Consider the following 25393-nt stretch of genomic DNA (forward strand, 5'->3'; position numbering starts at 1 on the left):
CTATATATGAAGGTCATACGAACGATAGTATAGAAATTAAGAAAAAAAAAAACTAAACTTTACTTTCAAAAATAAGAAGTTATAAAGTTTAATTTATATGGGTTAATAAAAATATATATGTATGACAAATTAGAGTTGCACTCAAACTTTTAAACAATAATTAAGAACCACAAGCGTAATTCGAATAGTCAATTGTAGACATATATTTAAATCACTAAATATTTAATAAAACCTTTATCGCATTTAGTTGTACAATCTTGTAATCGTATAAAATAAAATAACAAAATCTCTAAACATTGCTTCTATTGGCGGATGATTATGAAGAATAGTAAAGGATATTAGATATTATATTTACTGTGTCTTAAAACAACTGAATTGTTCAGGCGATAATTAAAATATATGTTCAATAATTAGCCCCATCGGAGGAAAATATCACGACAAGCCAGTCCATGACTAAAATGTCAGTTGCGCTCGCAACTCAACAGTGAAGCGAATTATTGTCCCAGGAGTACAAATGTTTCTTCATTAAAATAACTATTTAGCAAAAAAATTCAAAACAGTATTGAATCAGATGCCGTCTGACAGTCATAATATTGCCACGAGACCTGACAAAATACCAGGTGGTCACTGTTATAGGCGGAGTAAATTTGCACTATAAATGAAGATCATACGAACGATAGTATAGAAATTAAGAAAAAAACAACTAAACTTTACTTTTAAAAATAAGAAGTTATAAAGTTTAATTTATATGAGTTAATAATATATATATATATATATATATATATATATATATATATATATATATATATATATATATATATATATATATATATATGACAAATTAGAGTTGCACTCAAACTTTTAAACAATAATTAAAAACCACAAGCGTAATTCGAATAGTCAATTGTAGATATATATTTAAATCACTAAATATTTAATAAAACCTTTATCGCATTTAGTTGCATAATCTTGTAATCGTATAAAATAAAATAACAAAATCTCTAAACATTGCTTCTATTGGCGGATGTTTATGACGAAGATTTAATGATATTAGATATTCTATTCAATGTATCTTAAAACAACTGAAGTATTGAGGTGATAATTAAACTATATGTTCAATAATTAGCCCCATCGGAGGAAAATCTCACGACAAGCCAGTCCATGACTAAAATCTCTACATATATATAGTATTCGTAACGAAACGGAGTGGCATCGACTGTTCCTATTGGCTGTGTCGTACAGGTATACGGGAGTACTTACCTGTGTCCAATCTAATCTCCGTACCGCTTTCTGTGCCGCAGCATCTTGCGTTCTGAGCAGATCTGCGCGATCCTGGTCCTCTACGTCGTCGGATTTTTACGTTATCTTCGGCGAATGGTTTGAGAGACTCGCGTGCCGATTTCGTCACCTGAAAATGCAAGAATCGGCCAAGACGGCGGTGCATGTTGTCCGATCGAGTTCGCGCGTGTTGTTTGTTGTTGTCTTCCTGTGTTCCGATGAAGTTTGACGAGTTCGACAAATGTTTGGTAAATCAGAAGTATGCGCCGCAGAGACATTGGAAAAGGTGTTTGGAAAACGGTTATCATCCTGATATTTTGGCTGTCAAAAATGAGGTACAGTAAAATAATATGCAATGATAATAAGATAAATAAATAGTGATTTTACACACGTAATAATAATATATTAACTTTTAATGTGCTATAATTTTTTAGCAATTTTTAGTTAATGTTGTATATTTGAGTTTTAAGAAACGAAAAAATAAACTTATAATTAATTTCGTATATATTTATCTTTTAATTCATCCTAATTAATTAAACATAATTTTGATTAGAAATAATATTTAAAAATTAGCATGACACTAAACATAGAGGTATTTAATTAAAAATATAAATTAATTAAATAAAAATGTATTAATTATATTAATTGATATATTTTATATTTTATATGTTTTTGTCTACATAAAATTATAAATAGTCAAATATTTGTCATCATTTTCGCTCAGGTTCTCTTAAAAGACTTTAGAATAATTAATGCAAGACAAATCAAAGATATACTTTAATCTGAAAAAACATTTATTTTTATGTCGTTTTAAATAGTATATAAATATGAAGAAATTATAACTGAAAGAGTAATAACCCAATAATAATATAATGAATTTTCTTTTCGCTACTTCTTATTTTGCCAGTAATTATTTTATTATATATAATATATATATATATATATATATATATATATATATATATATATATATATATATATATAATTATATATAATTTATTATTCAATAATAATAATATATAAATAAATATTTATAGTAGTACATGAACAATAAAAAATATTCAGCTAAAATATTTTATATGAATTGAACGAATAATATTAACTAAATACAAATATTTAATTAAATAAATATTATTTAATAATAGTAATTGTATCCAAACTGTATTTAATAAACTAATTGAAGCTAATAAGGTAATATATATATATATATATATATATATATATATATATATATATATATATATATATATATATATATATATATATATATATATATATATATATATGGGACTCTATGGAGGATATTTTAAATAATATCTGTGTATTATTTTTACTTAAATTCTGTTATTAATTGACAGAATCACAAATATGTTCAAGAATTATTTTTATTCTATAATGCTCTTCATTATTTATTTTACATGAAGATTTAAATCCTATTATATGAAATATATAATTGGAAAAATATAACTGAATTTTAATATATTAATAATATTTTTTTCAGTTAATATTCTTTTTATTGATTTTTACATTAAATGTAATTATTTCATATTATGACAGTGCTTGTTATATTATTTCTTGATATTGAACAGGAATCTAACATGTTGCTTATTGGTGGATATAAACGGAGAAATTTTAACTGAAATCTTAATATTCTAATAGTATTTGCATCAAGCCATAGTAATAAAGTAAATAATAAGTAAATAATAATAATAATATATAAATAAATATTAATATTAACAATAGAACATGAACTATAAAAAATATTTAGCTAAAATATTTTAATAATAAATGAATGAATAATATTAACTAAATATAAATATTTAATTAAATATATTTTATTTAACATTAGTAGTTGTATTCATACTGCATTAAATAAAGTCATTAAATCCAATAATTTAATATATATTATATATATATGACTATATGGAGGATATGTCAAATAATAATTATAACTACATATAAGTGCTTGTTATATTATTTCTTGATATTGAACGGGAATTTAACATGTTGCTAATTAGTGGATATAAACGGAGAAATATAATAATCTTAATATTTTAACAGTATTTGTATCAAGCTACTTTCTTTTTACTGTCTTTCATATTGTATTTTTCATAAAATTATTTGTTGATTATTTTTGATATATATATATATATATATATATATATATATATATATATATATATTTATATATACATATATTATAGAAGAAACAAAATAATTAAAATTTTCTAATAAAATAAGAATTTTCAATAAGAATTACAAATTGAACTAAAATGAATATGTACCTATATTGAATATGCTTATAAAGAGGAAATTCAAAATGAGGTTGATTTATTATTGTTTCTAATTTAATTTATAATGATTATTGGTTACTTTAGCTGATTTAAATCTGGTTAAATAAGGTCCAGAAATGGAGAAATAATAACTGAAGTCATTCAAATTATATTTGATTCAATCAATTTTCTTTTAATGTTGAAAAATTTGACGGAGAAAAATGACAAATTAGTTTTGTTCACTGTAAATTTATTGGCTTTATTTTGTTTAATCGAGCGCCAATTGATTCTTCAGATTTTCAGAGTTTTGTGAATATCTTGTAAATACAGAAATTTCGTCTCTTGTATAATATGTATATATATATATATATATATATATATATATATATCATTATTTTAATTTCATGTTTAGGATGAATATTGAGAAAACCAAAAATAAATACATTAAATAATAAATAATTTTCTTCCACTAATACGCTAAAGCAATTGAACCATTTCGTAATACAGATAGATATTTACAATTTTACAATTAACCCCCTAATGTTGATGATTTTCTCTATTTAGTATTATACCTTCGCTAGTTAGATATCTCACCCAATTTATATTGACTCACACAAAATGAGCTGAACCTTTGTTAGTTTTAAAAAATTTCTTATTTTGTTTTGATTATTCAATTCATGATCAAGTCATTTTAGAACAATTTTTTTTATATAAAACCTTGACTTAATTGAATCCACATGAAATCATTCATCCAGCCAATATTATTTTACAAAAGTGATATATTTTCACTCTCTTCGAATATTAAGAAGTTAAATCATGATATTAAATAATTTTAGTTTAAGGCTATCAATTAAAATATGGACATTAATTTCGATAAAGTTAACAGAAAATGTTTAAAATGGATGTATAGGAAGGTTAAAAAGAGCATAGTTGTTAATACCATTTAATGCGCTTGGTTTGGAAATAAATAAATTGGCAGTTCACCAAGCGAGAACACAAAAATCCAATTGGTTTTACCCAAATATACAAAAAATTAAGAGCATGAACGCAATAGCCATTGGAAAGATGTGAATATTCAGTAAAAATTATTAACGAATACTATTTTTTTACAATAAAGCGTTACATTTTAAAAACTGTTTCGTAATTAAGTCGTGGTCCCTATATAAAATATACATTCTGTATTATAGATATTACACTTTTTTAATTACTAAAAAATGAAAAAAAAAGACTACTATATATGCAAACTACTTAATTGCAGCCAAGTTGCCAAATTGTGTTCGATAATAAAAAAACTGCATAAGTCCATATATGGTAATATAAATAATTAGCCAGTATATAGATTTTATCTTATAACTTCTGATGGAAAATTAACATAAAACCAGACATTCATTAAATAATAAAAATGATGCGATAATTGTATCTACTATTTATGTACAAGAAATAATTTTATGGTTTGATGAAAAATGATTGAAAATTAACATAAAACCAGACATTCATTAAATAATAAAAATTATGCGATAATTGTATCTACTATTTATGTACAAGAATATATAATTGCAATAATATAATTGCAAAAATGCGAGGATTTGATCAATTTCTCTCATCATTTCATAATCATTTTCTGACCAATATTTCTAAATTACTTACTATATAAGCAATAAAAACAATCTACTATTGGATCAGTTTGTTAGCAATGATTTGTATTGAGATAGTAAGGAAGTTCATATGAATGTAATATTCTAAAAAGTTATACAAATATTTTGTATGTGTCATGTTTATTATGGAAATTTTTATTTATATATACTATGTAGGTTATATAGGATTAATGTATACCCAACAAGAAAAATATTTTAGTTTAAGTTTTTAATAGAACATCAAGGACCGTCAGATTTGTTGTATATATTTTTACCATTTAAGATTCATGTGTATTGAACAGTTTACCGTGCTATTCCAACCATGGTCCTCGGTATTGTTTTCTTGGACTTGGAAAATCTAAATTACAGTAATGGCTAATAAGTATTTTAAGTAAAATGAGTATTTTAAGAAAAACTCATTCAAAATTAATTTAATCTCACTGTAAACGCACGCCGTATTATATTTCATATTTTTATAATTAAATAATGTGAGAACTTATTTAAATATAAAGTAAATAATCATTTTTGATTGCACATTATTTATAATTGTTCATTTTTACAATAGCCAATTGATTGAGATATGTTATCTCTAGTCATACTAAAGGAACTACTGTACCTTATGTATGTTGAGATATACTTATAATATTGAAGTATGCTTTGTTTAGTAATACATGTTTTTTATCTAAGCATAGATTAAATTTACTAAATATTATTCCCAGAAATTTATAACAACATATTTTTAAACATTGGTTTAATTATATTTGAAAAATAATGTTAACATGTTCACGCTAGATTAGTTCTTTTCATCTAACTTCAATTCAAGTGGTAAAGTCTATTCCATATTATACTTACAGTATGACAAAGACATCGAATTTCGCTATGTAATTTTTCTGAGCAATATTTCTGAGTTACTTACTATACAAGCAATAAAACAAATTAATAATTTTTTATTTTCTAATGCAGTTTCAACGTTTAAATGGCACCAGTCACAGCATGTTGGCATTATCCTTTTGTTTTAATTCAATTGTACAGCTCACCATCGCCTACTTATATTTCTATTCCATGAATAGCTAGATAACTATTATTTTAAGTGAATCAATCAAGATAAATGTGGTTTAAGTTTAAAATCCTAATGGTGGCTAAAAAAGCATTAGTTTAAGTTTCCTTCTGAGGCCAAATAACATTGTTCAATGTCTCTAGGCTTTTATTAATATGGTAATCAAAGTATTTCTCTTTGAACCATTCTCAGGGATTTTAATTGAGGGAAAAGTTCATGTTAACTTTGGCAGCAAGCTCTCAGACATATTTTAACCATGTTAGATCAAAGGGTTTTTGTCTCTTCAAATCTACCATAGTAGAGCAGTTATAGTTCTTCGACGTTTTAATGTTCACTCAATCTCTCTTGGTTATAGAATACATATATTTAGAATGCGTCTAAACCCTCTGATGGCCCGCCAAGCGGGATCATTTAATACAGAGGGAAATTGAAAAATAGGACTAAAATTATTTATATTACGGTAGGAAATAATAAAATGGAATTTTAATAAAATATTTTAAAAAATATTAATTAATGTTTGTATAAAACATTTCTGAAATACATAAAAAATAATATTTAATAATATTTAATCTGATAACTGATTTAGTATTTTTATCCACTAGAACAAGCAACTTCTAATTATTAATTTTCTTTAAAATGTAATACCTTTCCTTAGGATGTTGTACTCAACTAACAATTTAAATAAATATAGGCATTTACTGGCACAAAATCTGAATTAGTTTTTTGTTAAATTTGATATCGTACATTCTTTTTCCAATAAATAAAATAGTCTAGACAATTCCTGGCACACAAAACAATTTAACTAGGCTCCTGGTACCATTAAATAACATTTAAATAATAAACATGATAGAGAATCATGAAAAAATATATAATACTTGCTTCTTGGTCTTTTTGTTGCTGTACTGTCTGATTCTTATCAGCATGAATTTGAACGAACATATTTGTCCGTTTCAAAAGCATCTGCTGTTGCCGGCTTGGTGGCGCAGTGGTAAAGGCGATGGGACGGTCCTCCTACTGTTGCGAAAGCCACGGGTTCGAATCCTGCTGGGGCATGGTCGTAAATTTATGTTTTTGGTTGTTTAAAATTTGTGAATATTCTAGGCAAGAGTGTAAAATCCGACAAGGAAAATGATCCCAGTCACGCCAGTTACCAGGTTGGGTAAGACCGAATGTTTTCTGGGATGATTTATAAAGTTGGTCACTCGCCAGTCGGTAGGCTTAATCCTGAGGACCGTGGTTTTTGGAGCCCATGTTAAACTTTAGGCTCAATCCAAATAAACCCATAGTTGGTAATAAAGGAGAATTTAATATATATATATATATATATATATATATATATATATATATAAAGCACCTGCTGAGAAATATGTGTGTTACTTTCGTTTAAAAAATATTATATATTTTTACATACTTCTAATGCTTCTTATAAATTCTTATATGGGCTGAAAAATTGCTATATTTAACTTTTAGCTATATTTTTTTTTGATAGGTTTAATAAGGGAAATGATGTGTGAATATATACATATTATATATTTCTTTTATATAATTTTATATAATTTTAATTATCGATGTAGATTATAATGAAAGACTTAATATTAAAATTACAATTGGAAATTGCATCATATTCCATATTTGGGCTCATAATCATCTAGTCGGTCTGAAATGCAAAGAATAAATTTTCCTGTTCTGTTTGAAAACGTTACGTAGATCATACGAGATTTCTTGGAGTTTATCGTTATTTATTTTTAAAACCAGTTTCAGCTCTACATCGGAATAGGAAAATCGTAATTTTTACTTCGACCTTTATATCCTGGAAAGCAACATCCTTATCATTTTTTGTTTTTAAACAAATAATATTTGCGTTAAATGCTAAAGAAATGCTAAAAATACGTTCTACGTAATTTCAAATCGAAATAATTAAAAGAAATATGTCATCTTTGAGCCACTTCTTCTAGTGATTTAGACGCCCAAAACGTGGATAGATGTTCACGTTGTCCATTTAATTTCATATTCTATATTTCTATTTTTTCTGCTCCTAGTATTTTATGGCAATACGTTCATGGTTGTTATCCTTCAACCTTTATGGATCTCCTCGTTTCTAATATGCCAGGTAGTGTTAACAATGCCGCGAAAATCTTTGTTTTGGAAAACTGACGTCCCAGCAATTGCCATAATATTTTGAATATTATACAAAGTTCTGGTCGTTTCTTTCTAACATATTTTTTCCACTTGAGCGTGTCATACTCAAGTATGTTGCTGTGTGAATCACTCTAGAGCTAATTATCACCAGTAGGTAGTCAATACTATTATATGTGAAATTCACACCTGTAGACGTTATTACGCATTTGCAAATAGTGCTATTGCAAACAGTGCAATATAATCAACAAATATGGGCATTGCTACTTTTCACATTTAGCGTTATACTCATATTGTGTATACAGTAATATGTGGAGGACACAATCTATGAAGTGCTTTTAAAAAATAATTTTACCGATTTTGAGGTTTTAAAGCAAATTATGACTTGAAAAATTGGAACTGTTTGTCTTAGTGAATCTTTATACAGTACACAAAATTATTATACTTAGCAAGTCAATTGAAAAGTCTCCGGCCTGACAAATAGATGTCGCTATTAGAATTTAATCCATATGTTTTTTAATTAGCCCCAACCTTCAAAAGATGCGTGTATAAATTTGACAGCTGTCGGATCATTATTTTGTGAATTATAGCATTTTGAGTCAAGCAACTTTTGTTATTGTGAACAAAATGGGATCAAAAGAATTTCGCGTGTTCATAAAATATTGCTTTTTGAAGGGAGAAAAATACAGTTGAAGCAAAAACTTGGCTTGATGATGAGTTTTTAGACAATGTCCTAGGAAAATCAAACATCGAGGATTGATATGCTAAGTTTAGACGTGGTGAAATGAGCACCGAAGACGGTGAACGCAGTGTGTGCCCAAAATCGGTTGTTAACGACGAAAACATTTAAAAAATCCACAAAATGATTTTGAATAGCAGTAAAATGAAACTGAATGAAATAGCAGACATTCTAAAGATATCAACTGAACGTGTACATCATATCATTCACGAATATTTGGGTATGAGAAAGCTCTGTGCAAAGTCAGCTCACTTTTGACCAAAAACAACGACGAGTTGATGATTCGGACCAGTGGATGAAGATGATTCTGCGTATTAAACCCGCGTTTTTACGTCGATGTGTGACAGTGGATGAAAAATTGCTCCATCATTTCACTCTGAAATCCAATCGACAATCCTGCGAGTGGACTGCACAGGATTAACCCGCTCCAATGCGTGGGAAAACGCAACAGTCGGCTGGCAACTTTATGGCGTCTGTATTTAGGGATGCGCATGGTATAATTTTCATTGACTACCTTGAAAACGGAAGGACCATCAACAGCGACTATTATATAGCGTTATTGAACCGTTTGAAGGACGAAATCGCCGAAGAACGGCCGCATGTGAAGAAAATGAAAGTGCTGCTTCACCAAGACAATGCACCGTGTTAAAGATCCGTGAATTGGTCTTCGAATTGCTTCCTTACCTGCCGTATTCTCCATATCTGGCTCCCTGTGACTATTTCCTGTTCTCAGGTCTCAAAAGAATGCTCGCTGGGAAGAAATTTTCGTCGAATGAAGAGGTGATCGACGAAACTAAGGCCTATTTTGAGAAAAAGGACAAATCGTACTAAAAAAAATGTGTTTTACTATGATAGGCCGGATACTTTTCAATTGACCTGTTATGTTAGGTATTGCCAAACACCCCAAGGCCTTTAAAGTTTTTGAAGGCCGTTAAAGTTTTGTGGTTTTTATTATTTGAGTTCTAGAGTAATGTATTAAATATTAACATTAAAATTTCAAATATTTGTGTTTTTTAATAGACGATAATATAAAATTCGATCAAAGACCACTTGCTCCAGTTATATCTGTGATCAGGCTTGTTATAGTATTTTCAGTCTAAATAAACCTCGATTTGTAAAAAAAGACTTAACTAGACAAATATACTGAAGATCAAAGCATTATTATTTATATAAACCGGATTTAAGTTTCACTAATGCAAATTAATTAGTTGCCTGTCGAAAATTATGGTGGTAAAAAAAGAACAAACAAATAAAATTTTGACGAATCTGTCTAAAAAAAAAAGAAAACGAAATAATATCGGAAATTTTTAGTAACAGGTTCCGATCGTATTATGTAATAAATAAATTATCATAATTATTCGATCGGATTTGGTTTCCTTCGTATATGTAATATTTTTGTTTGATTCAAATCGTATTGTGTTATATAATACTTAAGTATAATGTGTAATTTGTAAAAGTTATTTGCGAAAAATAATTTGATTTAATTAATTTGTATTACAGTAAGGTGTGTAGTGTAAGTGCCAATCTGTTACGTTAAGATCAAAATTATGTTTATTATATTATTTTATGTATCTATGGTTTTTCCATTAAAGAATTATTTACGCTTTGCTAGTCATTTACCATTATCAGTATTTTGCCCGGAAGATAGTATGGATGCTGCGAAATATTCATATAGGACCCAGTTAATTTCTTCGGTGAGTGCGAAAGTTGTCCTGCTTTTTTAAGATAATTTAATAACATACCTTTTGCACCCCAAAACATGCTGGTTAGGCAGATGCAATCGATTTTATTTTCTTTGCGCTAAATGACGTAGATGACTGTTAGATTCATTGTCGAATCCCAATTGAATTGGCCCAAGGATTGCTATGAAAATCATTTGATGATTGGCTTTTGATCAATCACTAGATCACTATGATCACTCCTAGATCAATATCACATTAATAGGATATATTTCTATGTAGAGTGTGAGTTTGCGAGTTTGCGCGTTTTCAGTCTGTTGCAGAGTGTTTTCATCTAGCAGAAGTTCTTATTCACGTTTTTGTTCTTATAGCGACAATATATTTTGTTTTACACAACTTAGACGGATTAAATGCTCTTTATAGTAATCTTTCATGATCATTTAATTTTCTTTGAGCCAATTGTTTTCTTCTATCTCCTTTTACTCTCTTTTGGTTTTTTGCACTTCTTCTGTTGTTTTTAGCTGCAACATATTTTACTTGCATTAGCTTTAAGGTATGCTTCACAAGTAGATGATTATTTTTTGAAAAAGTTTCTTTAGAAAAGAAAGAAATAAATAAAGAAATATCGTAAATATCACTTATTATACTTATTTCTAGAAAGAAAACGCTACATTTTTATTGTATTTTATTTCTGCGGAGAATATATACGACGATGATGCAAAATCACCAAACGATCGATCGCAAACTGTGCGATCACTGAACAGTCTAAATAAGAGGTGATGTCTTTTTGATGAATTACTCAGGCTTATTTACACTTACCAATATTATAATATTTTCCATTAATATTCCAATGACTAACCATAACTGCCTATTATGTCGGTACGTGGTGACACTTTTACCAAACTTCATGAAATAAGTTTATAATAATGAGTCAGTCATTTAATCTGTCCAAGAGATTAACGTAGAAATGGTATTTGCTGATTGTTGCATAAAAATCTGTGTGAGTCTTCGAGCCTAATCAATATGTTCTTGGTAATGATGAATTTTTATATATTTATGAGGATTACACTAGTTTAGGATTCTAGAGCTTTTAGTGTTAACATATGCGGCTATTTACCAGGTTATATAATTTGTTTAACAGTGAAAATTATAATAATTAGAATTTAGGTAATATGGTTGTAGTATGATAACATCAAATGAAAGTATAAGAATAAACGCAGCGAATGGTCTTTTGCCAAAAAAAAAACGTTTATATGAATGTCGTCAAGCCTAAAAGCTCTCTCTTTATCGAATCGTAGGCAACCCTTGAGGATTTACTTAATAGTCAGGGAATTTATCCGACAGATCCCAATTTCGCTGCTCCAGTCATTTGGATGTAGGTATGTGCTCTGTAGGTATTCTATTTTTCATCCCAGTAGACCCAGTTACTTTAACATTGAGACATTTTTCCTTACCGTTAGACGGCCAGTCTCATTATTTCCGCGTTATGCGAGCTTTTTCCTCGGAGATGTCATACTCCTCTACCGCCTGGATAAATACAAGAATCACCACCGTTCTTCAAATACTTCATCTTGCACTCTTCCTTGCATATCGACCTATCTACAGCATTCGAAGTTTTTTTTTCAATATTAAGAAAGAAACATACATGTACTATGCTTTTATTTACACCGATGGTGCTAGAACGGAGGACTATCTGGTCATTAGAATCGTTATTGCGGTGCTAGATACATGCCTTCATGAAAGGTGTTAAACACATTCAAAAACTTCATAGCCTGCTTTCCATATATTCTAGCCAAGGAAATTACTGATATTCTTGAAGAGATCTTCAAGTAGCAATACAATTCATATCACCTCCATTCGTTTCGAACTGCTGGTTCTAAATAAAGCACCTGTATACTGAATATTAAAGAATTTTTTTGTTTTTGATGTTAGAACATAAGTCATTGTTTCTTTGAACTGCATAAGACACACGTAAAAACTGCTATATAAAAAGTTTCTTTTTAATAGAACTTTCAAGACTAGTATTACACTTTATAACTATTAAATTTTAATGTAAACAGAAATAAAACCTGTTTAAAAGGATCACACGAAATCGGAAAATTTTCAGTTAAATATCCTGATCCTGTTATTTAATAAATAAATTATCGCAATTATTTGATCGGAAGAATTGGCGCCGTTTTATGTTAGACGAAAAATTTATAAAACATATATAGTTATGTTATGGATTTATTAGCACTTTATATGTGAAATATTTCTTTTGTATTTTTATTGGAGTATTACTTTTTAGGTAGCAAACATTTCGTATATCACGTAGAGTGTTAGTGGTCTTTATCTTGTCTCTATCTAAATTATATTAACATTTAGGTCTACTTGATAATACATATTATAAATATTATAAATTCTTTCAAAAATGCCTCGCGTTAGACCATAACGAATACATTTGGTATTTAATATAATCCGTGTGCAAAATGTATAATGAAACTAATGAACATATTTTTAAAAACATTTTTCATAATAAGTTAGAAAGCTCATGCAGAGGAAATAAAGAATTGGAAAAAAATTAGTAAATTAAAGATACATATTTAACCTATACTTTGTGAAATATTTGTTTTTGAAAATATATTTATTGCGGCCTCATGCCTCTTGACCTTCCAAAAAAAATTCTCACGGCGTAGTCTGGATAATTCGTGATTGGTGCATCTGGAACTAGAAAAACAATTATTTTTTATTAGTAGATGGATAAAGGTTGTACTTGAACAAAGGAAGGAAATTGAACTTAAGAGCTTTGGTGGAGTTGTGAATAAAAAGTCCCATTTTGGGTTAAATTTTTACTAAGTAATTCATGGTAAAATAACAGATTAATTGAAAAGTCCCCAGCCTGACACATAGAAAGTGCTACTAGAATTAAATCCATATGTTTTTTAGTTAGCCCTAATCCTCAAAAGAAGCGTGTATAAATTTGACTGCTGTCGGATCATTAGTTTGTGAATTATACCATTTTGAGTGAAGCAACTTTTGTTATTGTGAAAAAAATTAATAAAAAGGCATTTCGCCTGTTGATAAAATATTGTTTTTTGAAGGGAAGAAATACAGTTGAAGCAAAAACTTGGCTTGATGCCGAGTTTTCGGACACTGCGCCAGGAAAATCAACCATCAAGGATTGGTATGCTGAGTTTAGACGTGGTGAAATGAGCACCGAAGACGGTGAACGCAGTGGACGCCCAAGAGAGGTCGTTGCCGACGAAAACATTAAAAAATTCCACAAAATGATTTTGAATGACTGTAAATTGAAATTGAATGCAATAGCAGACACTCTAAAGATATCAACTGAATGTGTACATCATATCATTCACGAATATTTGACCCAAAACTTCTGACCAAAGACAACGACGAGTTGATGATTCGGAGCAGTGTTTGAAGATGATTAAGCGTAATAACCAATAACATTGACTACCTTAAGAAAGGAAGAAAACTGTAAACTTAACCTATAGTTTACACTAAAGGTATACACTTTATATAAGTTCGTATGGTTTGGTTCGCTTCAATCTCCTGACATCCTGCGCGCTCTCCAGCAGTTGTATTGCTTCCACGTTACTATGATTTAGTAATCTCCTTTCTTGTTTTAAGGCGAAATCTTGGATAACTTCACAAATCCATTTGATTTCCAGGTCATTGTTCAGTTCTTCGTTGGTTACCTAGCGATAGGCATTGGTAATTAATTGAATAATTTTGTTTGGCAGCGTTGGATGACTTTTTATGTTGATTGAATTTTTAGTGCAACCCCATATCTGCACCCCATATCAAAATAAATCAATCTCTTTGATTTTAGAATAAGTTGAGAGTAACTTCCGACTAACCAGTACAGTTGCTCTATTTTGGTTCTAATGTGTTTTGCTTTTTGTCTAACATGATATTTCCAATTTAATCTACCGTCAAGATGGATGCCGACGTATTTAGCTTATTCTGCCTGAGGAATCGGGCATCCATTGAGTCATATATTAGGTTTTTGTTATTTTACCGCAATGAAAAACTAACATGAACAGATTTAGAGCTATTAAGTTGAATTTTCGAATCTTTAGTCCATTTGTAGATTTTGTTGACCGCGACTTGTTCTTTCTCTACTGCCCTAGGCAGAGATTTGTCGTTATGAGATAGCTGATGAAATGTTACTTGGTAATTATTATAATTATTTAGTAATTGTTGTCGCGTTGTGCGTCATAAGTCAGGGGCATTTCGATGTTTATTGTGTCCTGGATTTTGTCTGTGAAGTTATATTCATAAATAGGTGTTTTAGACTTATTTAGTATTAAGACGAAGACATGGATAATGTAAATATGGTTAGATCCTACAAGAGACAGTCTTGTAACAATGAAAAATATTCTCACATTCTGTACTTGTTTGTTAACCTTATAAGTAATAATTATTAGCTTTACGATGGTCAGGTTGTTTATATAAGTATAATCTATCCAAAAAAGTTTTGAACATCTATATATGTAACGGCAAAATGTCGCAGAGTTATAATAGATTGTTGGTTAGGGTTGCGCTTGATTATATTCGCATTAAACTCTGTTCTATACCATCTATGAGATAGAGATCTAGGCACATTTTTTCTTTGTAATTTTGTTCCTTGGAGGTGTAACCCTCCTAATTAACAATTGTATATACAAGAAATATATTTTAATTTCATTAGAGAGCATATTTATCTTTTATTTCTTGTGCTGTTCGGTAGAGTGTTTCCTTGTAAAGACATGATGATATCACTGTATTTCTCCTTAGTTCGTTCTGTTAAAACCTGTATACATCCTTTATGATAAAACTAGATATAATCACTGCATTTTCATTAATGCCTTTGCCAAATCTGCTAAACACTTACAATTCTTTCTCTCCTGGCACATTTCAACCAATTTCTCATAGTATATCACTACATAGTATAAAACAAAGTCGCCTTTTCTGTCCCTATATCCCTATGTGCGCTTAAATCTTTAAAACTACGCAACGGATTTTGATGCGGTTTTTTCCAATAGATAGAGTGATTCAAGAGGAAGGTTTATATGTATAATACATGCATAATATACTAAGGCAACATTGCTAATTTTAGAGGTTCCTAACGTGATGTCGTAAATTAACCTATTTTTTTAGCCTTATTTAGCAATTAGATAAAACGCTGCCTAACCCTACGAGTTAGATCAAATTAATGTACTACAGTATTGTACACCATAAAAAGGTCTACAAAAAAGTCCGCGATGGTATATGTTTATCTTTTAGGGATAACCCACATTAACCATTTTTATTGTTTACTTTTTACGTGAGAAAATGGCTTATTTACGAAGCTATTTTAAGCAATACGGCATTAATCCTTATCCAATTAAGTACCTTAAATACAGTGTGCAATTAATATAGATCAATATGGTTCCTTACAGCATGTAAATTAAATAAATATTTTCGGAGATATTACAAATTTAAAATTTGCGTTTAAAAATATGTAATGTAATAAAAATTGTATGAATTTAGATATTCCAAAGATAGCAGGAAATATTCATAGTAAGTATAGGGGAAGAGGAATTGTTTTACTCCAAATTTAATGCGTGCAGGCCAAGGGCAGTAATGAATGAACCAAAAATACTGGATCGATTTTAATCATGTTTTCATTGAGTGACATAGGCATATATATTTTATGCCCGTGCAAAGTCGAAGCGGGTCGCTATGTTTTTATATACAACGTTCATATTTTTTCTGTAGCGTATTTAATTTAGTATCAGCATTGCACCCGTGCGAAGCCGGGGCGGGTCGCTAGTTAATTATATACCACTATAGTATATAGTATATATTAATACTCACCTTTACTTGTTTAAAATCTCACCTTAGAAATTAGTAGTTTTGAATCGTATCATATGCAGAAAGTTTCTTTCAAGAGAGCTTTTAAGTTTCAAAATTAAGCTGTTAATTTCTAATCTATATATCTGCAATTAATTATTAATAAATATTGGAACTAATAAAACCTAATCAATTACTGTTCTAGCGTTAAACTTTTCCATAAACTTTTGTTGTCTTTTGTTACTTTTGTTACTTTTCAGGCTCACCTTTAGGTTTCAGGCTTTCCTTTATAATATATAATATATAATATATAATATCTAATATATAATATATAATATATAATATATAATATATAATATATAATATATAATATATAATATATAATATATAATATATAATATATAATATATAATATATAATATATAATATATAATATATAATATATAATATATAATATATAATATATAATATATAATATATAATATATAATATATAATATATAATATATAATATATAATATATAATATATAATATATAATATATAATATAGATTCTCTGATAGAGCTAACATCAAGCTGATCTTAATTCGTCACCCTTTCCGTACGAAGACGTTTTTTTCGGTGAACTCAAGATTAGACTTTTCATTTTTTGAGATATTTCAGTCACCGTGTCCATACTAATATACAGTGCAGCTGAAACAAAAAATATTTTCCATAAAAATCGCAGCAAACTACAATCGCATTATAACTAATATTTAACAATAAAAATATACTTCTCTACCGAATTTTACTGTCAAGAGGCAAAACTATGTATATATACTCTCCACTATTTTTTATGTATCTATAAAATCATAGGCAATTTAAAAGATTGATTTATAAATTTTGTTGTTGATTTTGCTATTAAAAAAAATGTGATAAAATGGCCATCTAAAAAGAATGAAGTAGAACATGTAAGAAAATATCGAACGGCATTGTTGAGGAATTGCTTAAAGGGCAACTGATTACTCATTCGCTAGTCGTGGCGGGCGTGGTATCGGGACCGGGCGATGGGAATACTGAGATGTACACTTTTGGATATGAAGGCCGGCTCCTTGACTAGAAAGAATATAGTTTCTTAGAGTGTCTCGAAGAGTATCTTGCTTCAGATACTCTAGTTGATTGTTGTTGACGATTGTTATTGTAATCAATAACACCTTGTATATTATCAAGATAGTGGCCATTATAGTTCGCACCATTAAATAAATAAATATCTGATGAGAATAAAAGGCGTCTAATACTCAGGGTAGAATTCATAATATAATTTCCTGTTTGCATCTATTATATTTCAATCCCATTCAAAATATCCTACTAGATTACTTGTAATATACAGTTTTTTATATTTTTGTTGTAAAATGTAGGATCCGAAATCATTATTTGATTAAATACAATGCGTAATAAGTAAATGGGGAAGTGAGAATTAAAATCTTAAACTTTATTTGCCTTGCGATAAAGGTGATTTGAAATATTTTAGGTAGCTTATACTTTATTCAAAATTCAATCAAAGAGAATTAAATTTCATCACTATGATTTTCTCGATACAATTTCATTTTGCGATAATATTTTTAAAACATTGTTGCCGGCTTGGTGGCGCAGTGTTAAAGGCGAAGGATGTTTCTCCTACTGTTGCGATAGGCGCGGGTTCGAATCCTGTTGGGGTATGGTCGTAAATTTATGTTTGTGATTGTTTAATATTTGTGAATGTTCTAGGCAAGAGTGTAAAATCCAACAAGGAAAATGATGATCCCTGTCACGCCAGTAACCAGGATGGGTAAGACCGGATGTCCTCTGGGATGATTTCTAAAGTTGCTCACTCGACAGTCGGTATGCTTAATGCTGGACCTTGGTTCAGAGTCCACGTTAAACTTTAGGCCCAGTCCAGATAAACCCATAGTTGGTAAAAGGAGACTTTAATATATATTAAAGAAAAACATTGTTGGTAGGGTATGCCAATAAAAGAAGTGAATCATCTTGTTGGAAAAATATATTTCTCTTATAAAAAATCTGGTTTTATATCACACTATTCAAATAAGAAAAAGGCACATTAAATACAGTAACATTTGTGCGATTATTAGATATTTTACTAGTGTGTACTGATTGTAGCAAAATATATTATATATTGATTATATGGCCCGACAAAATTTTGACCTTTGAATTTTGAATTTTGGCATCGAATGTGATTTTATATCAAGTATATAAAACGGCATGATTATATCAAAACGACATATAATGACATATAATAATGCAAAATACAATAGACTATAACAAGTAAATTTGCATACAATTAACCAATAAATAAACCAAAATAATATTGACTCTCAGAGTTATAACAGGTCAATTGAAAAGTCCTCGTCCTGACACATAGATGGCCCTAACCCTCAGAAGATGCGTGTATAAATTTCAGAGCTATAGGATCATTAGTTTGTGAATTATAGCATTTTGCGTGAAACAACTTTTCTTATTGTGAAAAAATGGATAAAAAGGAATTTCGCCAGTTGATATAATATTGCTTTTTGAAGGGAAAAATACAGTTGAAGCAAAAACTTCGCTTGATGGCGAGTTTCCGGACACTGCCCCAGGAAAATCAACTATCAAGGATTTGTAGACGGTGAACGAAAACATTAAAAAGATTTACAAAATGATTTTGAATTAACGTATATTGAAATTGAATGAAATAGCAGAAACTGTAAATATATTAACTAAATGTATACATCATATCATTCACGAATATTTGGGTATGAGAAAGCGGTGTGCAAAGTGGGTGCCGCGAGAGCTCTCTTTTGACCAGTGACGGAGCAGTGTTTGAAGATGATCAATTGTAATAAACCCGAATTCTTGCATCGATATGTGACAATGGATGAAACATGGCTCCATCATTTTACTCCGAAGTCCAAGCGACACTCATCCGAGTGATCGCACGATGAACCCGCTCCAAAGCGTGGGAAAGCGCAGCAGTCGGCTGTTAAGGTCTGTATTGCGGAATGTGCATGGAATAATTTTCATTGACTATCTTGAAAAAGGAAGGACCATCAACAGCGACTATTATATAGCATTATTGGACCGTTCGAAGGATGAAATCGTCGAAAAACGGCCGAATGTAAATAAAAAGAAAGTGCTGCTTCACCAAGACAATGCACCGTATCACAAGTTAGTGAAACCGATGGCAAGAATCCATGAATTGGGCTTTGAATTGCTTCCTCATCAATTGTATTCTCCAGATCATGTCGATAGATAATCATTTTTCCATCGCAAACTAAGTTGCCTGAAAGTCTTTGAGAGTTTAACCTGGAGTTTCGTTCAATACGTTTTGTCTTGGACTCGAACCTTATTCCTTCAGGCCCTTCATTGTCATTAACAATTAAATCACCAATTTTAAGTATATAAGCCTATTTTGAAGCAATCACCCTTGAAGGGAATTATATTGAATAAAAAAAAATTGTCCAAAAAATGTGTTTTACTATGGGGGGCGGAGACTTTTCAATTAACCTGTTTTTAGTGATGTGATAGTGAAAATATCATGTAAGAAATAAATCAGTATTTTATGAACTGCATTTAAAAATATTTATATCTATAAAAAACAATACCCAAAACTTCAAAAAAATAATTTTATTTAAACCTTGTACATACCATAACAACATATTATATCAGGTTGGGTATATTGTAACATTGTTTGTTAATTAATAATTAGTTTATGTACGTAATTAGAAGCCATATTAGGTTCTGAGAATTGTGATTGATATGGTATTAACGTAAAATATATAATATAAAATATAGAATAAATATTGTGAATTGAGTTGTACACATCTGAAATAATCGAATTGTATCCCAATTATTGAGGTATTTTAAGACTACTTTGAAAGGCATGACCTAATTTAGATAAACAATTAGATAAATAAAATCGTCCCAGGAAACATACGGCCTTACCCAGCCAGCAGATACTAGCGTGGATTTTCCACTTTTGCATTATGGAAAATCACAAATATTAGTTTGCTATCATGCCCCAGCAGTATTGGAATCCGTGTTTATATCAACAGTTGGAGCACTGTCCCGTTGCCTTGACTATTGGGGTAAACTTATATAACTATTCTAAATAGATAAATAAATATATAATAAAAATTTATTAATAAATTTTTAAACTTATATATGAAATAGATAATTTTACAGAAAACTATGGAAAGTCTATGTTGGTCAAAAAATTCTTCAAATTGACGCAAATAATCTTTCTGGAAAATTTAGATGTTTAAGAAAGTAAACTTATAGCAAAAAATTTTAATTTAAATGTCATGTAAAAAAGCATAAAATAAATTTGATTTCGACTGCTGTTATTACCTCTGTTATTATTTAGGACACATTATTTATATTCCGTCTCTGTGGTGATATAATTCATTATATATTGTTAAAACATAATAATAGGTCTGATAGAACTGTTTTGATAGGTGATCAAATCAACAAAATTTTTCAGACATAGATGCCTAACATGCTATTTAATAAATAAATTATCATAATTATTTGGATGGGATTTGGCGCCTTTTGAATGCTAGACTCGTTTTTTGGGTCTGTTATATTTTATTGAAAATCAAGGCTTTAACGTACATTTATAATTATCAAGTGTAAAGTAATTATTATGATGTAATTGTGGACGCTAATTAATTTATATTGCTATTATAATTAATATTTTATTAAATACAATATCTAACTTAAAATTATAATGTTTCAATAATTCTATTTTATTCATACCAACCGCGAGTAATATTGAGTATAATTTGTCAGCCATTGAATGTGAAAATTCGACCACTCAATTAGTCACGCCGAAAGAAATAATCAAAGCCACCAATGTTGAATTATGGTCTAGGGAAATCAACAGGTTATGACTTAATAACATTGCAATTGCTGCAGAAGCTACCAATAAAGAGATTTATAAAACTTATCAACTTGATCAATAAAAAACATGACTGAAATTATCCATAAACAAACTTCCATCTCATTGCTGCCAGTCCTTTTGGAAGAGATTAAAGTGTAAAAAATTGAAGAGTAAAAGATTGTTGAAGTTCGCGCTGAATAAAATTAATCACTTCATAAATAAAGTTAGTGTCCCACCTCTACTTTTTTCCTGTGATCACTGGTCAGGTACAGGCCGATTAGCTTTGCATCTTCCATCTTCCTTCTTGACACGTCCTAATGTTCTAAACATAAAATCTTTACAAAATACCAGGGAATCTATGTATAACATATATATAGTATATAAAAAAATGATAAATAGGAACTAATGTAAACAAAATTACGAAACAAAAATAAAGTTATAAAATATTATTTATTGTAACATTATAATATATTTCATGCATATATTATGATATAACAAATATATAACATATAAGAATATGGTAAATAAAAAATTCTAATGTACATAATATAACGAAAAAAAAACTTATAAAATATCATTTATTCTTGAAGATTCTTTAATATATATATTATCGAAGGGCTTAACAGTTAATTATAAATAGTTTGTAGGTTATAGTTGTTTTGTACTTTATATTTATATTTTTATTTATATTTTGTATACATTTATTTTAAAATCTTTTTCACACCATCTATGAAATAAATATCTAGATGCGTTTTATTTTGTAGTCGCATAATTTGTGTAGTGGTCTCCTCTGGGGGCATAATTAATTTAATTCAAAATTTTATATCCAAGCAATGTATTATATTTTCACTGATTCTATTTTCGAGAGCATATTTACTTTATTTGCTCCGTGTCACGTTCACGTCTTCCGATTAAAGCATTCCCCCTAATGCTTTTATCATATTATCTTAAAAAAATACATGAAACACAAACATTTAATTTATATTTATCGGGAGACAACCTGAGGTTTCTGAAAATTCTTCCCAGGTTTAATTACGCAATATTGAAAAAATTGCTTATTTTATTCATACATTTCATATATTTGTTTTCCAATAGATTCAACAAGGTGATTTTGATTCGTCGGCCGCTTTGCATGTGAAGTGACTACATTTTCTTCGAACCATTAATATTCGTAGAAAATAATAAGTCGTATAATTAGCAAGTACTCATTAAAATACAAAATATTAGTTTTATACTTCTATATACACACATTAGCTTTAATATAACAACAATTATATTTATAATCTACTTAACTTTTTATTCCAATAATCACGTATACTTTAATTTGCATAGTTATATCCAAATTTAAAACAAAAGAAGTATTGTCATTGTCATCATACCAAGTATATTGTAGAATATTATTATAATTGTTACGTCCCAATTATGTTTAATGTTTTTCATTTAATTGTGGAATATTTTAGCGTACGTGAATTTACTTTAATCTCTATTATTTAACGCAGTCTTCATTACGCACGAATGACGTCACGTTGTCTCAAATAGGTTATTAATTTGTATTATTACTTATGATAATGGGGCTGGGTTTGTCCTTGTGCTAGCTGCATTTCTATTAGGTTGAAGGGATTAGTGTATGTCTCAATAAGATTAACTAGGATCCTTATATTGCTGGGCAGGGACGGTAAAGTAGAGAAAATATTTATATTTATTACAATATTGTGTTGATAAAATATATCGATAATCTATAATAAATATCTGTCTATTCTTACCTAAACTTCGTACAAACCCAATTAGTACCAAGCATTTTTCCTTGCTTGGATATATTTGATTATAATTATGATTATAATATAATTATGATATCGATCAAAATCCCGCTACGAACAAGAGCCAACGTTTTACCAATCTAGCTGTCATTTTAACACTAGAATTTCTGGGAGGACACATTTCCAATCTAAAAATTATGGAAATAATTATTCAGAAGCTCACTTTTCAACATCTTCCAGGGCGTAACCTAAAAATTATATTCACATAGAACAATATACAACAAGTTAACGTCTTAAACAAATGAAAATAGACATCAGAATAAATGATATAACAGCAACTTCCACAATAAGTGGCAAAATCAATAAATCAAATTCTAAGCCTGCAAGGTTTGATGTCCAGGTTGCAGGCTGACACTTCTGTAAACGAAAGGAAAACGTATTTGAGCAACCAGTTTTCTATGGCAGGGGTGAAATTAAGAACAAACATGAAATGTAGCAAGGATTGGTGATTATCACGACCGATACTTCTAATATCAGGTAATAATGAAATATAATAATAATACTGACAGCTAATATTACTGGCAGCTAATAGTACGGGTATTTAAATATGCCGATGGATCATAGTACTGCTAAATAACTGTACTGACCGATAATGGATACTATCCATAATATCAATATCAGACAATGACAATCATAGTCAATAGTAGGGAAGAAATAACCATTATGGTCAACAACAACCTTCTTAGTCCATAGTAGTCAATGATAATGTTGGGCATTTACAACAGACAACGAATAATAACGATAAGGGAAGGTATCACGCGACGACAACACGAGATTTTGCCACTATGATTAATAAGTGTCGCTAGGATTGAGCCAAAAAAGAGAAAAACCAAAGACAAACACGCTACAAGAGATCATAACTACACATCAGTTTTCCCATTAGGCATCAGTTTCTGACATGTTATAATTAAAGTTAAAGGAATTAAAAATAAAACTGGAATACTTGAAATTGTGAACAAATTTATCGTTCAATCCTTTTCAAATACATAAATAAAATAACTATAAGGTTAGTCGGAAGATACTCTCAACTTGATCTAAAATCAAAGAGGTTGATCTATAATACAATTATAAAGCCAATTTGGACCTATGGGGTGCAAATATGCTGTCAAACAAGGTTCTTCGATTGATTACCAATACCTATCGCTATGTAACTAACGAAGAACTGCACGATGACCTAGAAATCAAATGGATTTGCGAACTTATCCAAGATATCGCCTTCTTCGCTGGACTAACTTCGATCGTCTAACTGCTGGACATCGCGCAAGATATCAGGAGATTGAAGCGAACAAAACCGTACGAACTTATATAAAGTGTATATCTTTAGTGTAAACTAGAGCTATAAGTTATTATAATTGAATAATATAATTTTAATATTGATGTATTTTCTCGCACGTCTTGCTTGTGAATTAATCCAAGTACAAATGAAAAGTAGTAATAAATTAATTGTAAATAAAGATTGTACTAAGCGTATCTAATAAAGAAGTTATTAGCAAAATTCGCCATTCAAACTGCAAGTACAGCAAAATATAATAGTTAAATCTTTAAAATATTGAAAGATGTAAATTAATCCACAGAAAACCCAAACTCCAATTATCTTAAACGTTCCTTTACGGAAATCATAAAATTTATCCAGACTATGTACAGAAAATATTGGGCGGATTCGATATATTGACTCATATATTCACTAAATAAAAAGCTTCTTTATGGCCTGTTTAATCTTTATTTATATTACTGAAATTAAGGAATGCTACTTTTACGCTATTTATCAATAGTTTAATAGTACACAACTCAAAAATTCCTAACAATGTTTAATATTTTTATTTATGGTATAATAATAATGGATATTCGATTATATAACATTACTTTGACTTATCTTTTTGTCAGCGTTTATTTTTATATGCAAATAGACAATTTAAAGTCTATACCTGAGCCACCTGAAGGCACGAAAATGCTTTACAAAAGAGTGATGTAATTAAAGTATAGTATTTGAATATCATATTTTATTGATATACTAGGTAACATTAGAATAGAACATATTCAAAAAACATTATCTAATCTGATAAGTGATTT

The 25393-nt window shown here is 29.1% G+C and overlaps 1 protein-coding gene across 1 annotated transcript in view; it reads left to right on the plus strand.

Moving 5' to 3' along the window:
- Positions 1 to 1273: 1273 nt before the first annotated feature.
- The window catches only part of Wnt2 (Wnt oncogene analog 2), a 402687-nt gene continuing 378567 nt past the window's right edge, over positions 1274 to 25393 (plus strand). The window contains exon 1 of the mRNA XM_076411152.1: positions 1274 to 1613. Within this exon, the coding sequence (XP_076267267.1) occupies positions 1540 to 1613 (74 nt within the window). The 5' untranslated portion in view covers positions 1274 to 1539. The remainder of the gene's footprint in view (positions 1614 to 25393) is intronic.

The sequence above is a fragment of the Rhynchophorus ferrugineus genome, unplaced genomic scaffold (genome assembly GCF_030347505.1).
Source record: "Rhynchophorus ferrugineus isolate W39M unplaced genomic scaffold, kcgeb_rfMv2 rfM8, whole genome shotgun sequence".
NCBI lineage: Eukaryota > Metazoa > Arthropoda > Insecta > Coleoptera > Curculionidae > Rhynchophorus > Rhynchophorus ferrugineus.